This window comes from Stenella coeruleoalba (assembly GCF_951394435.1).
Source record: "Stenella coeruleoalba genome assembly, chromosome: 3".
Lineage (NCBI taxonomy): Eukaryota > Metazoa > Chordata > Mammalia > Artiodactyla > Delphinidae > Stenella > Stenella coeruleoalba.
In genome coordinates, this window is record NC_137148.1 from 42,075,101 (window position 1) to 42,091,245 (window position 16,145).

General features: G+C 40.5%; 1 protein-coding gene across 2 annotated transcripts; it reads right to left on the reverse strand.

Moving 5' to 3' along the window:
- Positions 1–1,252: 1,252 nt before the first annotated feature.
- Positions 1,253–9,035, reverse strand: ESM1 (endothelial cell specific molecule 1). 2 transcript variants are annotated; one of them, XM_079916996.1, is made up of 3 exons: positions 8,702–9,035; positions 5,416–5,568; positions 1,253–1,791 (listed from the first exon to the last, which is right to left on the reverse strand). In XM_079916996.1, exons 1-3 carry the CDS (start codon positions 9,000–9,002, stop codon positions 1,691–1,693), a joined length of 555 nt encoding a protein of 184 aa, XP_079773122.1. In that variant the 5' UTR covers positions 9,003–9,035; the 3' UTR covers positions 1,253–1,690. The 2 variants fall into 2 exon arrangements, with proteins under 2 accessions (XP_079773122.1, XP_079773123.1); XM_079916997.1 differs by lacking the exon at positions 5,416–5,568.
- Positions 9,036–16,145: the final 7,110 nt, after the last annotated feature.

The following is a 16,145-nucleotide window of genomic DNA, read 5'->3' on the forward strand; positions in this document are numbered from 1 at the left end:
GATTCACTTTGTTGTAAAGCAGAAACTAACACACCATTGTAAAGCAATTATACCCCAATAAAGATGTAAAAAATAAATAAATAAATAGCAACAAAAGAAATACATATTCTGGTCTCACATTTTGACAGAAGATGCTTATCTGTTCAGAAAATTTACATGAGGAGCCTGTCCTTTGATATGTATTAAAGAGTTATTCACTGAATGAATCATTTAAATATTTTAATGATTAACGAAGTCATGAATGGACTCGGAGAGGCTGTCTTGTTTGTTTTATTGATCAGTAATAAACTTGTCCTTTTAAAACAAATCCTAACAGCTTATTCAGCTTACATTCAAAGACCCTGCCACACACACATTCACAACTCTGTTGGCAAACTTTGAGAATAAAATACAGGTAAATAATGAAATGATTCTTAAATAATTCTTCACTCCAAATAAAATATTTCTGCAAATATTTCCTAACAAAATCTAGTACAACAGTCCTGTTTGTGCTAAGATCCTTCCAAGTGTACTCATAATTCCACTTATCAACCAAGTTTAAAGAAAAAAATACATTAATATGAACTATATTTTAAAGTTGACATTTCCTGCTGAAATTGACTCTCTTCCAAACCTTCTAAAAAGCTTTTTCTACTTTGAATTTAAAACTCATCTATGTCACTGCACTTACTTTTAAATAAATTCCCTCTGTTGCTCATGTTTTTGACCTTTTATAAATCCATAGTGACTAAATTTTTCTAGGTTTCTCGTATACTTATTACTGTTAATATTACTATAATTATTAATAATAAATTTACCATGCCTTGGGTGTTTGAAAACCTTATAGAGTTATACCTTTATTCTAACCATTTTAAACAACAATATTATGTTTATTTTCTCAAGAGGGTGATAAATATGGGTATGGAGGATGACTTGTACTAACAACTGTTTACAAAAATATATAAATATTTACCTTCACACTTCCCCCAAGTGGGCAAAATACTTCCTTGCTCTCTCAATCTGAGGTGGCATTCTTTAAAACCATTTATGGAAGTGTGTGTTTGCCCTGTGCCCCAGAACCATCCTTCAGATGCGGTAACCTGGGAACTACATTAGCAGCCCTTTGAAACCTGCTTCAATTCAAGGCTACTACTCAAACTCTGCAAGTTTCCAACATCCCACTTCCTTCAGGGACTGTTTTGTTTTCACTTTTCCCAAAGTGAAAAAAAAGCACAATTAAATTCTACTGAGGCTACCACAAGGAACATCTAAATGTCATACTCTCCCACCCCCAGTGCCACCTTCTCTTGCTCCTAACTCTTCCTCCAGCCCATATCCCAACATTAATGTACATCAAGTCAAGAACCGTGGACTCGCTGTGGTCTTCAGGTTTGGCTAGCTTTCCCTTTGGCTGATCTCCCTCCAGGTTAAGATGATCTAAGTTGCATTTTTAGTTCTTCACTATTACTATAAACACATATTAAACAAATCTATACGCATTCAAATATTTAACAAATATCTAAGAGTCTCCAGTCATATGCATTTTATGGATTGTTAATAGCCTACTTTTTTTTTCTAGACCCACCCTGAATCACACTTATTCTCCAAAAGTTACGTGTCCATATGCTATAATACAGACAATTCCTAAAGTGTTGGCTGTGTGTTGAATGATCATTAAAATAGAGTCTTCTCTTGGAAATCCCACCCAGGATCAGCGTGGATTTAACCACTTCATTACAGGAGACCGGGCAGCATTCTCCTTCACGAGTTCTTCTCTCACAGCATTGCCATCTCCAGACGCCATGTCATGCTCTGAAAGTAGAAGGAATACAAATCATGTCCAAATGTTTGTAACTTCAAGATCAAGTACGGTTTTGTCTTATTTTTGTATTACAATGGATTTACAATGAAATCTTTAATAGATTCCAAGAGTCTATGCTGTGTTCACCTGCTATCAATTAGCACCTCCTTGAGTTATTTCTCTTCATTCTCCTATTATCACCTGACATTATTCTATATATGCATTTGTCTTTTGTTCCCTGTATTATCTCACTCCACCACTAGAGTATCAGCTCCATGAAGGCAGGGACTTTGTTTTGTTCACTGTTGCAACAGTGCCTGGAACATAGTAGGCACTTAATAAATACTTTCGGAATGAGCAAATGTTGTAAGTATAGATCTCTAAGTAAGATTCTTATACTATCTGATATGGAAAAGGAATTAGCTTATCGATGTGACTCCAGAATGCAGAAGGCAGACCAAAGGGCAGAACTTTTATAAAGATAGTTCTTGCTCTACATAAAAATTTGTAATATTTAGAATTTTTTAAATGAAGTTCTCAGCTTCTAAGAAAAATGAGGTGTGTTTGCTTTAGCAGTGCACATTCTGCTATATGAAGATTAGCATGGCCCAGTAGTTAAATGAATGTATGTAAATTCATGAAACTCAATAAATCTTACCACTACCCCGTACCCACCCCCCTAAAAAAAAGCTGCTTGTGAATTCCCAATCTTAGAAAGGTGGAGAGCTCACTACTAAACAGCAACAACAACAACAAATGAAGAAGGGAAACCAGGAAGTCCATTTGCCAAGAATGTTGTGACCAACAGGTAGAAAGTTAGAGAAGACAACCTCATGCAATCAAGGTATGAAAGGCACCTCCAAGGTCCCTGTGCTGAGGAACCTTGGTGCCATTTACAAAGGCTTTGCAGAGGTGATATGAAGCCCAAGACAGGACAGAGGCCCCAAGCCCCCTCCTGTAAGCAGTAGCACCTGAAGCCCAGGAAGTGGACAAAACAAAACTGAACGGAAGGGCTCCCGGGCAGCCTTCCCATGAGGTCTTTAGGATATTCTGCGCTCCATCCTCAACCTGACTAAGGATAACCGAGGTCACACTAATAGTCATCCTTAGTTGCTCCTTTAGCTCAGGAAAGGCAACACCTTAGGTCAGAAAATGCTTTTTCCATAAATTTCTAATAAGAATCTTGATACCTAATCTGGGCACAGAAATATTTTTTGTGTAACCCTTAATGTAACTTTCATCCAGCAAAATACAGTTGACCTTGAACAACGCTGGTGTTAGGGATGCCAACCCCCATGCAGTAGAAAACCCACCTATTGTTATACCTGCCCCCAAACAAAGGAATTGGTAAATGACTCACCCAAGGGCGGGAAGCTGAAACGGTTTGGATAGAATCAGGACTCAAACCCTAGTTCTTTGACTCCACGGATTGTGATCTCTAATCGAAAACAAACTGTTCCCCACACTTAGTTAATCTAAAGATCTGTAACATGACAATACAGGTGCTATGTTTATTAGGGAAAAAATGTGCATATACGTGGATCCACACAGTTCAAATCCATGTTGTTCAAGGGTCAAGTGTATCTGTTTCCAAGGCATCTATACAGTGGTCAAGATTTTTGCAGAATCTGCAAGCAAACGAGAGAGGGTGACAGGCCCGAGGGAAAGAGACTGCACAAGGGTCCAGAGGAGCAGAGGATGTGCTCCTGTGTGTGCAGCAGGAAGGATGGAGGTGAGACAACAGAGTTCCATCACTGAGGAATATTCCAGAGGCGCTCGAGAGCCCCCCAGACCTTCATCCCAAACAGCAACAAAGATTCACCAGGGATTTAACTCTCTCTTGGTGGGAAAGATTCAGGTGCAATCTTAAACGAGTGAAGAGGGATTCTAAAGGTGCTCCTTCAATGTTCTTTGTAGCCTACGGTTTTAAGAAAGCAAAATAAGACAAAAGGAGCTACAAGTGTTTGAGGCAGCTAGCTGTGCTGAGGTAATAGGTTTCCCTGCACTAAAGACAATCAAACCATTCAAAACATTCCTCGTGTCAGGGCTTCCCTGGTGGCGCAGTGGTTGAGAGTCTGCCTGCCGATGCAGGGAACACGAGTTCGTGCCCCCGTCCGGGAAAATCCCACATGCCGCGGAGCAGCTGGGCCCGTGAGCCATGGCCGCTGAGCCTGCGCGTCCGGAGTCTGTGCTCCGCAACGGGAGAGGCCACAACAGTGAGAGGCCCGCGTACCGCAAAACAAACAAACAAACAAAAAAATTCCTCATTTCCGAAAGTAGATTGGTGGTTGCTAGGGGTTGAAGAGTGGGAGTAACCGCTTGATGGGTACTGGTTTTATTTGGAGCTGAGAAAAGTGTTCTGGAACTAGATAGAGGTGGTGGCTTCCCAACACTGTGAATGTAGCAAATGCCACTGAATTGTTCACTTGAAAAAGGTTAATTTTATGTTAGGTGAATTTCACCTCAACAAAAAAATTTTTCCAAACTTAAAATTCAATTTTCTTCTATTTTGCTTTTCAAGAACTATAGGGACAAGTCATAAGTATTTATAATGTTAATACTGATCTCAATATCCAGATCAAGTATTCACGTAGATATTCACCTAATAGGTTAAAAACAGGTTTTCAATTTAAATTAATGTTTAAGGGCATAGCCACACTTAAAAATAATAATTCACTGAAAAACACAGTATTTCCCCTTTATCTTGATGTACTTAACTGAACCCACATGTAAGAAGGAGGTAAAGCTGGGAAATAAGCACATTTGTCAATATTTCAAATCTTATTTAATTTGAAGTGCAAAGAACCAGAAACAAAAACTGAAATAGATTTGGACTGTCAACTATTTGTATCTGAGGGGGAAAAGTATACAGTTTGTTGATACTAGCAGTTGCTCTGGCTACATGTTATTTTAAACATGTAGCTACTTCCAATTTAATAAAGCTTTACTGTACTAACAATTTATTCAACAAGATAACCAAATAGGTTAATAGTATAGTCTTATAGGCTGTATTTCTCACATTCTAACAACCTGTGTAAGAAATACAGAAGCACTAACAAGCAGTATGTGAACATTACACACTTTCATTCAAAGGTTTAGAGATGATTCCCAAATTTTAATCACAGATACTATCTCTTATTCTCTCCAAAAGCCACAAAAAGGCATGCTTGGAATTATTCCATTTAAACACTTCCATTTGGTTTAAAAAAAGAAATGTTTTCTATTTTCTATGTTGGCTCTTAAGTCTTATCCAATAAATTCCTCAGAGTACTCTTTCTATGTGAAGTTGGGAGAGAAGCAGCTTTGTCTAGTATGTATGTAAAACAGATCACTGAAGAATTTAAATAACTTTGTATATCTCGGTTATTTTTTATTACAGGTTTTTTCTGTAATCAATATTTATCCTCCATATAAACTGGATAAACTTTACAAAAATTATATAATCTTCAAAATTATTAATGAGGTTTCTTTGAAAAAAAAGCAACAAATTTCAACAGCCTCCCACCTTTCCTTTAAATTAAATAAAAGAAACTAAATCATTTAAACCAACGTCTTATTCTACTCATCCATATTTTTTCTTATTCAAACTGAAAATGAGGCTATGTTTCAATGTTTATACAGGAATCAATTCTTACCTGTGTGAGAAACAAATCTCTGGTTGGCAGCCTTGGCTACTGAATATTGGAAGAAGGGAAACTTCAGACATTTGCCGGTCACCCTGTCACATATGCCCGACTGACAGCTGCAGGTCTGCTTGCATTCCATCCCGAAGGTGCCATACGGACAGTCTAAGGATAAAGGGAAGGTTGAGAGAGGGAGCTGCTTGTTGTACATAAGCGTCCATCCTCACAGCCCGTATGCACAGCCTCAGGAATTGGACAAACCTCATGAATATTGACTATCAGATAAAACCCAATTCTCCAAAAATCCCAGGCTTTGAAAATTGAAACCTTGTCACAAATGTGAAATCACACACTAAGACCAGATAGTGGATGCCTCACTTGTAGTGTCTTGCTGTGAAGTTTAACTGAAGACAGATACACGTAACCAATATCCTTGAACCAGTCTTAATTCTGTCTACTTTCTGCTTAGATACCAAAAGACAAGGTCTCATGGGCTACCTCTGTGACAGCTCAGTGAAGGTGGGCAATTGAATAGACATGTGCATCAGCTCCTCACAGAGCTTAAGAGATATGATGCTGTATTTGAATCCCCTGTAATCACAGACAATTTACTGTTGTAAAGGTACAGGAAAGGGCTTAAACTAACCAGGGGCTAAGAGGGCGATCATCCTAGCTCTTCACGAAGTGGCTAAACCTCAATCTGCTCCAACTCTTATCAACTTCCTTATCTATCAAAATGGTGGTACAAATGTACCTAACTCCTCCAGATGTTAAGAGGATTCACTACTAAAACCCTCTGCAGAGCTAAGATCCAATATGCTAAATGAAAAGGAAGCTGAGAATGTATTCGTATACCTAACCAAATCTGGAAGCTTTTAGAGCTTCAATGTTTTCATACTTAGACTAAAACATACTATATTGAGCAAAAGAGAACAAACTCATTTAGTAAAAATGCATGGGTTTTATGATGTAAATAGCATCTCAATAGACTAACCAGGCTTGAACAGCCAAGCAGAATATTTATTCTCATGGCATAAGAATATCCTTGTAAATGTACAATCCCACATGGGTGAAGAAACAAGTTGTGAGGCATCTAAGTCTTTAGCAATCTAATATTCCACAGAATGATCAAGAGAGATATTAATGAACTATATTTTTTAAAGAGATTTAGGACTGCTGCACTCTGCATCCTACAGATTAGAGAAGCACCTGGCTTTAAACATTGGCCTCTCTGTTGGGAAGAATAGTTCTTAAAAGGGGTCCTGAAAAAAGTATCTGGCAGAAAAGCACACAGCATTGGGATCTGACTGTGTCTCCAGTGATATTGAAAACTAAAACTTTAGCCAGATTCTCAGTTATGCTTCTATTGTATCCCTCAATGTACTGAAAAATGCTGGGCAGATAGTAGGTGTTCAATAAATATTGTTATCTGGGCAACGCGACACCAAACATCTGAATATTTAAAAAACATCCAGATATGCAGCTAAAGTATACAGTTTTCATAGGGGTGTTCTTTTAAAAAAAAAGCTAAAGTAGAGAGTTTGCCTATAGCAAAATATAATGTATCTAACTGCTGAGGTTCACACAGCCTCACTATTTCCAGCAGAGAGTAAATGTTCGAAACCAGACTCACTTGCAATCTGAAGGATGTCCAAGAGCTATCCTAAACAGCTTTTAAAAATGTATCTTATTAACAGCTACCTCAATCATTCAGTGAATATTGGAGTGCTAAAGACTCCAGATGCCTTACAGCTTGTTTCTTTACCCATATGTAATTGGACATTTACAATCACACATACAGAGTCAATTTTTATGCCAAGAGAAAAAGCAATCCACGGCGTATACTTGTTATATCACAAGTATGATTGTGTTAACCACTTCCTCCCTAATTTCCCTGTGTGAAGTACTTTTTTCTTGGCTGATAAGCCCTATAATTTACAGAAAATAGAGATCCTACTCAGCTGAAAGAAATGTATGTGAATGTCCACCAGAGAAAATGTTTCCTCACTATTCTACTTTTTATTGGTTATAAACAAAAATAAGCTAAGCAAAAAATAAAATTCTCCTAAAAGTTCAAGCATTTATTTCCTAACCTTTAGTATGTTTTGTGGCCTAAAAGGTAATTGATTTATAAAATATTTTTCTAAAAGAATTAATGGGATTAGCTCAATACTGGATGATTACCATTCATAAAAGCTTACAGTTGTATTAAACACATAAAATAAGAATGATTTAGAAACTTCTCAGTCCCTTTAATTTTAAAAGCTTCTTTATAGCTGATTCACTTTACTGTACAGCAGTAACTAACACAGCATTGTAAAGTAATTATACTCCAATAAAGATGTATAAAAAATAAAAATAAAAGCTTCTTTGTACTGTAAAACTGATGAATGGGGCTATAACATATGTGTTGAATCTTAATAATAGTTCTTAACATGAGATCATGAGGTATCCATACACAGAGTATTTTAAAATCACCGTTCTTTCGTTTCTAAACATGTTAAACATTGTAAACTACAGTCACTAAGTTTGAAATAAATTTTACAAATGTTTAACTACATTGTTTAACTATAATTTCAACCTAATAAAGTTTTTCTTTAAGTCTGTAAGAGTGCTAACCTCTTTCTTTACAGAGTTCCAATTTTAGTTTTTCTTTAGGTGTTATTTTTCCTGGTCTTACACTCATTTTTCTAGATGACCAAAACCTTTTATAGAGTGGAATGAGGTTTGTTTTATACTTCAGGGTATCTTCCTCCAGGAATGTGAGTCATTTTGCTAGATGACTTAAGCTGCCCTATTTCACAAAGTGCATTAGTGTTCATCAGAAATATTTGATCTTGAGAGGTGCCCTCCATCCCGTGGACCCTTTTAAGATCAAAGAATCACTAAACCGCAGGGCTAGCCACCACTCCAAGAGGTTATCCAGTGCAGACCTCTGTAATCACTGACTGCAGAAGAGAGAACACCTAAACCATCCATAACAGATTACCTGTCAAGTTCCTGAAGTTTTCCAGAAAAGGAGGCAAACACAGTCTTCAATGGGAACTTGAAAAAAAAATCTCCCAGGCATAATGAGTGAAATGCTGTATTCCTTTCTGGGCTTTCTTGCACACTGGGTTCAGTTGCAATCTGCAGAGTTATCTTTCTCTCTCTCTATGACAGCATCAGTGTGGGACCTGGTCCCTAACCCACCTGCATTTTCCCTCTTTGCATTTTGAGAAAAGGCTCCTCATCTCTCGCGCTGGCTAAAAGCCCTCAGTGTGCCCTGGGCGGGGAGAAGAAAGGGGTCACTCTTTACCTTTGCAGATACCAAACTCGTCACCAAAATCATCCTCCTCACTGTAAAACTGACACCTCAGCCCGGGGCCACACTTCACGCCATCCATGCCTGAGACCGTGCGGTAGCAAGTTTCTCCCGGACCAGCGGCGCACACCCGGCAGCAGCCACAGTCGTCCAGCACCGTCCTCTTACAGCGCAGGCTGCTTTTGCACTCGTTAGTGTCACAGCGCTCCGGGCAATCGACCGCGTACTTGGTGCTCCAGGCCGCCGCCAGGTGCGCGGGGACCAGGAGCGTGGCCAGCAGCAGGAGGCTCTTCATGTTTCCCGCGGCGGCTCGGGCTCCGCTTCCCGCGGCGGGGTCTTTGCTGGCGGGAAGAAGCCGTCCAAAGTGGTAGCTGAGCCTCTGCCTACACGTTTATGAGTTTTATACACTGGGTTGCCCGCATGCTTCCCCGTCATCAATTTCCTCAACCCAGCAGCAGCGCTGTCCTCCTGCCAGGCTCTCTTGTTTTAGTTTATGAAATCCAGGATGAAGGCTGGATTAACATGCTGCTGCCATCCAGGAATTGAAAAGCCCGAGCTGATGTCATCTGTTATGTTTAGATGGTTGTTTTGCATGAGGACTAAAACACTCGCTCACATCCGTCTCAAGGGCTCAAGGACGTCTGTGAAAGGGGAATAAAGAAGGCTGCACACCCTCCTCCAGGACAGGAATTGTTCGGACACCAGCACATCAGTTGAGGCATAGCTTTGTCTACGAACCTCTGCAGTCATGAGGAAAATTATATCGACATGAATCATCAGGACCGAAGAAGCTCCTTTTAAAAAAATAAATAAACATTTGGTATTTCCTTTCAATAAATAGCTATGAGATCATTTGGAAGAAGAAAGGGTTATGGTGGGCCTTTTCAATACTTAGAAGAAAGAAAATATTTTGAAAGGGATTTTTTTAAAGACCCTCTCTTCCTTCCTCTCACCCCTCATCCAATGTTATTTCTAAAACAATTCACATGGCATATATCTAAGTTTATCAGAGATGTAGCTATATTTCTAGTAAGATGTGGAACGGCCGCTGAGAATTTCCTTTAAAATCAATACAAAACCCACAAAAGTGGTACGATGCTGCTGACACTGTTTCTGGCTTACTCAGTTCTGGAAAAACTTATCAGTTGGACTTGTCCTGACCCAAAACTCACTGGGGAGAAGACTCATCCATCACCAAGTCTGCTTGTCCAATGATTGAGCCCATTCAGAGCCCTTCCCCTCACCTCCTGGCATCGATCGGAATGCTCACTAAAAACCGCCAAACAAGGCAGGCAGCCCAAGGAAACAAATGAGCCAGCAGGCAAATCAGACCGTGGCCCAGAGAGGCAAGTCACAGGGAAGGGAAAACATTACCCATCAGGAAACAAGGTCTTCAAGCTATGGAGGGTCACAGGGCCTAGGTCCCACTGGGGAAGACAGAGCAGTCCTCTTAATATATTAACTGGATCTCGGCCTCATTAAGCAAGGTTTGTGGGGCAGAAAGAGCAAGTTTGAAAGAGAGAAGAGAGTTCTTACACTAGCTACATGTTGGAGTCCAAGCCCCACCACCTATGAAAATAGACATATTCCCACAGTCATCTAGTAAATATACAACCAACGAAGTCGATCGCTCTTGGTCAGTCACAAGTTAGTGATGGGCAAGCCACAGGGCTTCTCTCAGCCTCTGCTTCCCTTTGGAGAACTGACAGTATTAGGCTAGCTGATCTCTAAAGTTCTTGTCCCTTCTAGAAGATGAGGTCGAGTTCATTGGATGTGACTTGATGATTAGCCTTCAAATATGCAATTTTAGGAGGATGGAGGGAATGGAAACCGAACTGCAGGGAACTGAGGAGATGGGAAGTGAAGGCCAGCAACTTAGCCTCCAAATTTCCCAAATTTTTCATGACAATCCAATTTAAAATATTCTATCTTCATCTCCCCAGAAGCAAACAGCACACTCTGATTAATTGTTTTCAATAGTAGGTAACATCCACTGAGTGCATGGTATGTACCAAGCACTGTTCCAAAGCATTTTACATGTATTAACTCACTTGATCCTCACCCAACCTTATGAAGTAGACATTATTCTCATACCCATTTTACGAATGAGGAAAATGTGTCAGAAAGAGGTTAAATAATTTGTCCAAGATCCCCAAAATGTCAGAGGATAAACTTGAACCATGTCAGTCTTGTGTCAAAGCCACACTCTCTATTGCCTATTACAACATAATCATGCTTCCATGGCCAATGCTCTGATGGCCTAGTTCACAATTTAGGCCGACCCTGGGAAAGGTTTCTTGTTCAAACTTTGCTGAACCCCACTTTCTGAGGAGAGTGGTTAATTGGTATAGTGGTCAATAATAACACCTAACTATTATAGAAAGCTTATGAGATACTAGACACAATGCTAAGCACTTTATGTGGATTACCATACTTTCAAAACAACCTCAAGAGCTAGGTACTGTTCTTATCCCCATCTTAGAGATGAGAAAACTGAGGACTAAAGGAGTTAAGCAACTTGTCCAAGGTCACAGAGTTAGCAAATGATAAAGCCAGGACTCCAACCCAAAGACAGACCACCTCCAGAGACTAGAATAAGGACTGCAAAATCAAAGGCATGCAGGTGACCCAGTTGGGTGAGGTGGTGAGCTACACAAGGTGTCATGCAATAGGAAGGAGAGGATTTTGTCCACCTGAGAGTACACACCTTCTCTAAGGGAAGTAGCCACTCCGTAGGGCTGGCTGACTGCTACCATACAGGAATATGAGCACACTGTGCCCAATCTTCTAATTTCTTCAAAGAGAAGTTAGAATCCAGACTTTTGAAAGTAATCTCCTAATTTTTAAATGTTGACCAGCATTTCATTCAAATTAGAAAACATTATCTGTGCCTTCATTTGTTTTAGACTGGATCCAGTCTGCACACTAGTTTGGGCTTGCTATAAATTTTGGATTCTGTCAGAGCTGGATCTGATCTCCGCTCTGCCACTTACTCCCTAAGGGAACTTAGTTTAATGTCTCTAAGCCTCCATTTCCTCGTGGTGTACAATGGGGCCAATAATACCTTCTTAATAGGGTTATTGTTAAGATACGGGATGGGAAGTGTCAAGCAATATGCATTCAATAAATGATGGCTATTCTTCATTTTAAAAATATAGTCACCTTAGAATTGGCAATGAATAAAGAAAAATAATAAAAAGTAAGAACCTTCTGATTTTTACAGGAATTTAAGGAAGAAACAATAAAGGCCTTTTTTTTTTTTTTTTTTTTTGCGGTACGCGGGCCTCTCACTGTTGTGGCCTCTCCCGTTGCAGAGCACAGGCTCCGGACGCACAGGCTCAGCGGTCATGGCTCACGGGCCCAGCCACTCCGTGGCATGTGGGATCTTCCCAGACCGGGGCACGAACCTGTGTCCCCTACGTCGGCAGGAGGACTCCCAACCACTGTGCCACCAGGGAAGCCCCTAATAAAGCCCTTTGAATGTCAAAATCCCAAGTGTTAAGGGGAAGAAGAAGAGGAGCTTGTGGGCACCATCTTCTGCATTTCTCAAAATTGATAATACCTCTGGTAAATGATAATGACATAGAGAGAAGATATAAGTTGAGGATACCAAATCCACAGTAATAGTAAACCAAAACACAGTACACAGAGGGGTGAAGAAACTATGCTCAGCAGAGCTCATAAATGGTGGAACTATCTCAATACATAGTACCTAACAGCTCATTCTGGGGACTCCTTCAATTCCTTCCAAGACCCAACAAAGACTTGGTCCCCACACAGTCCCTAATGGATTCTTGTCTAGTTGTATTTTTATCTTTCCCAACTTTGAGCTTAGATCAACCTATCTTATGAAGAAAGCTAGCTATGACCACAAGGAGTTAGGAAATCAGAGCATGAGTAAACAAGCAGCCAACTTTAATCTGCACAGAAAAAAAATGATGTGAAGGCAGAGCTGGTGATGATGAGAACTTGAGGTCCCCCTTGGCGGGCTTGCTTTGAGCTGGGACTGACAAATCTCTAACCTGTTCTGTACATCGGTTGTCAGTGAGGCCAAGGGGAATCACATAAGCTTTCACAGCTCTGCAAATGCAAGTTCAAGCTATGGTGGGTCAAACAGACCATCCCAGGATCCAAAGGACAACACGTGGCCTCCTGCAGCGGGGGCCAGAGACACGATAAAACCACATAACAATTCAACCCAGTATACCTTGCACATTTAAAATATCATTGTAATTTTTTTTCTTAAACCTGATATTGTGCCAAGCAAGAAAATAAGCCTAGGTAATGTGCACTGGTATTTTGTATTTCATTGTGCACATTATAATTGCTTGTAACCAAATATCAAGCCTCTTTTCCAGATAGGTAAAATGGGAAAGGCTCTGAGAAGGTTCCAAACCCTCACGGTCAATTCAAATGGTACCATGCGTATTGTGCCTTCCTCAGAAATTTCTTTACCAGATAGGTTTGATTTCAATTGAATTACGAAGGCAGCCTTGAAGGTGAAAATTTCCAAGGGACAAGCAGAGAGGTTTAGGTGTATGAGACATTGTTTTTAGTTTAGTTTTAGTTTTTGCTTTTGGCACCATCTGAAAGTCTTCCTGTTTGACACCAGCTGATGGCAATTTTGCATGGGTCCAGGGCAAGGTCTAGCATATAATAAGAGCTTATACTTAATAAATATGTAAACATAATCAACTGTTTCCCAGAACCATTTTCAGAGAATAGTGAGTTACAGCGGGCACCACTGTGTTCCCCAGGGCAAGCAAAGCGAGACCCAGGTTCTTGGACGAGTTGGAATGAGGTAGAAGTTTCAGAGACAACAGAAGCAGCTGAGGGTGGAGTGGGGTCTGAACAGAGACATTGGTCCCATCATGTCAGCTCCTGCACAGCTAACCAGCTTTGTCCTCTTGACCTTCCAGCCTTGGGTGTGGCAGCACCACGTCCACCCTGAGAAGGAGTTCATGGAGCTCCTCATGGCCGATAGACCCTGATGAAATATATCTCTGCCAAACCAACTTTTACAGCAGTCACAGGTCAGCTGTCACAGGCCCTGGAAATAGCTTGCAGGAGTTCTAGAAACAGCCCTGCCACTACCAAGCTATGTGACCTTAAGAAAGTCACCTTAAACCCCTCATCTCTCCTCTCTACCTCAGTAATGATTTAAGAAGACCAAAAGGGGCATCATGACTATCATTATGAAGAGTCTAAATTTCTAAAGGTTTGCTTCATTCCTTAAAAATGATCTTATGTCTTGGAGTAAACATTTTCCCAAAAGAAATATCTCTCCAGTTCTCTAAGTTTCAGTTCTTAGTGAAGACAATTCTAATAGCAGAGAGGGATTTGATGTCACAGGAAATTTTCAAAAACTACACCTGCTTAGAAGAGTACAGAGAAGTGGACTTTTTAAATTGGGTTTCTTGCCTGCATGGGGTTCTCTGATTTGTCTTAACGAGAAGGTCAAGGCTGTAGGCAGGTGGGGGACAACCACAGTTGCTCGCAGCAAACAGCCCTGCAAGAACCGTGAGTGTGGCAAAGTCTGAGAAGATAAGCACAGGACACCCACAGCATCTCTGACAAACCTTGACCCTGAATCTCTGGGCAGCCCCCAAAGAACTTGAACACCATATCCATAGCTCTGATTCCAATGGAGTCCCCTGAGAAAGCAGCCACAGAATCAGGTTGTTTTTGTAACCCTGGCCAAATCTAGAAACTTCCACCGTGGGCTCAGACTGGCAGGAACTCTTTTAGAGTGAGAAAGTCTAGACTTGGGGACATGTGAGGAGCTCTCACTTCCCGGCTGCCTGCGTCTCCTCTTTACCCCGAGTCCCGGCAGGTGCTAATGTGAGGAGTCAGGCGAGTTTTGCTAACAGCTAGCTCTTTCTCAAATCAGGGTTCTGAGTCTATGAACCTATCTGCAAGATGTCATACAGTGTTCTTCTGCCTCCAAATATGAACCCACATCCAGAAGCACTGGGCACTTCCTGGATACCAGACGAGAGGCAATGTTGAGTACCAAAAGCAGCTCTGAACTTGGAAACAGGAGACCTGAGTTTGAGCCCAGCTCCACCATCGGTCTTGGTACAAGACACCAGCCCGCTTTCCTGATTAACATGATGTCATTTTTTTTTCCAGCAAAATAAAGGGATAGAAACACTGTCAGCCCTTTCTTAAAGAGATGTTGTGAAGATCAAAGATAAGGTAAATGTGAAAACATGTTGTCATCTCTAAGTTACCAGGTGTGAAACACTGTTACTTATTCTATAAGACAAATTATATACCAGGCCTCATTCCCCTCACCTTCTTCAAGGTGCAATTTTTCATTCACTCAGCTCACAGAATGATGGCTAAACGTCCATATTCTGGCTTAAGAGGACTCCACCACCTCTCCCTGCAGCCTCGCCCCATCTGGAGTGAGATGATTAACAGCCCACAAACTGCTCTTGTGGGCCCAAAGAGTTGTTTTTAATTACTAGTTTCTAAATGACTGAAGAATTAGCTTAGGCATTGGAAGTCATTTAGACATTAGAACTATCTGACATGAGAGAACATAGGTTTAAAAAGTCATGTTGGAAGTTATTGCTAAGCCACTTGGCATTTTCACTAGGAATTTTGGAAAGACTAGGGGTTCTGATTAACACAAGATCATAGGAAATGATTCTGCTACTTTGTTTCTCAAATAACGTGGCACTTCCTTTGCCTGACCTTAAACCGACCCCTTTTATAATGTAATAAAATATTAATCAGGACCACCCTCACCAGACTCATCAGAGTTTGTCTAGTGATGAAGAGCCTTAGCCTTTACATGATATGTGGGTTGAATAAATGATCTATTGTTTTTGAAAAAATATAAAGGTAAGCACTAGACGGGGAGAAACATGAAGCATACCTTCCAAGCCTCTTATTTAGAACTTTTTAAGGAAATAGCAATTTCAGACACACTCTCTAATCTGGTGTTGAAATATGTTGGCTCCTTTATTCCTAGGATGTTCTCAATGAAAGGCCACATTGTGATCTTGTTTTAAGTGCTTTCTTTTGGCTGCCATGGAGTTCATGAAGTTTCCAAGCTTACAATCTGAGAGCTTAATGTACACCAATGGTGCCTCAGGCAGGGCTTGGTGCAACGTGCTTCAAAGCACTGTTCCCCAGACCACCAGCATCCGAATGTTCAGGGGAGCTAGTCAAAATGCCACTACCAGGGAGTCCAGTTTGATGGGTCAGGGGTGGGCCTAGGAATCAACATTTTTAACAAGTAAGCCACTTGATTCTGACAAACTCAAAAATTTGAGAAACTTCTAAACTACTGGTTTCTCTCAATCACATCTCTTCACATTAGCAGAATTAGTACATGATATTTACTCTGGAGATTTCTGAAAGGAAAAGCCCATCTTTGAGGGATTGACCTAGAATTTTTAACTATATTATGCACTTCAAATTTTTT

Coding starts and splice junctions, on each gene's coding strand:
- ESM1 (XM_079916996.1), bottom strand. CDS start 9,002: ATGAAGAGCCTCCTGCTGCTGGCCACGCTCCTGGTCCCCGCGCACCTG. Junction 5,569..8,701: donor CGAGTTTGGTATCTGCAAAG/GTAAAGAGTGAC, acceptor CTTTATCCTTAG/ACTGTCCGTATGGCACCTTC. Junction 1,792..5,415: donor GAGATTTGTTTCTCACACAG/GTAAGAATTGAT, acceptor TTCTACTTTCAG/AGCATGACATGGCGTCTGGA.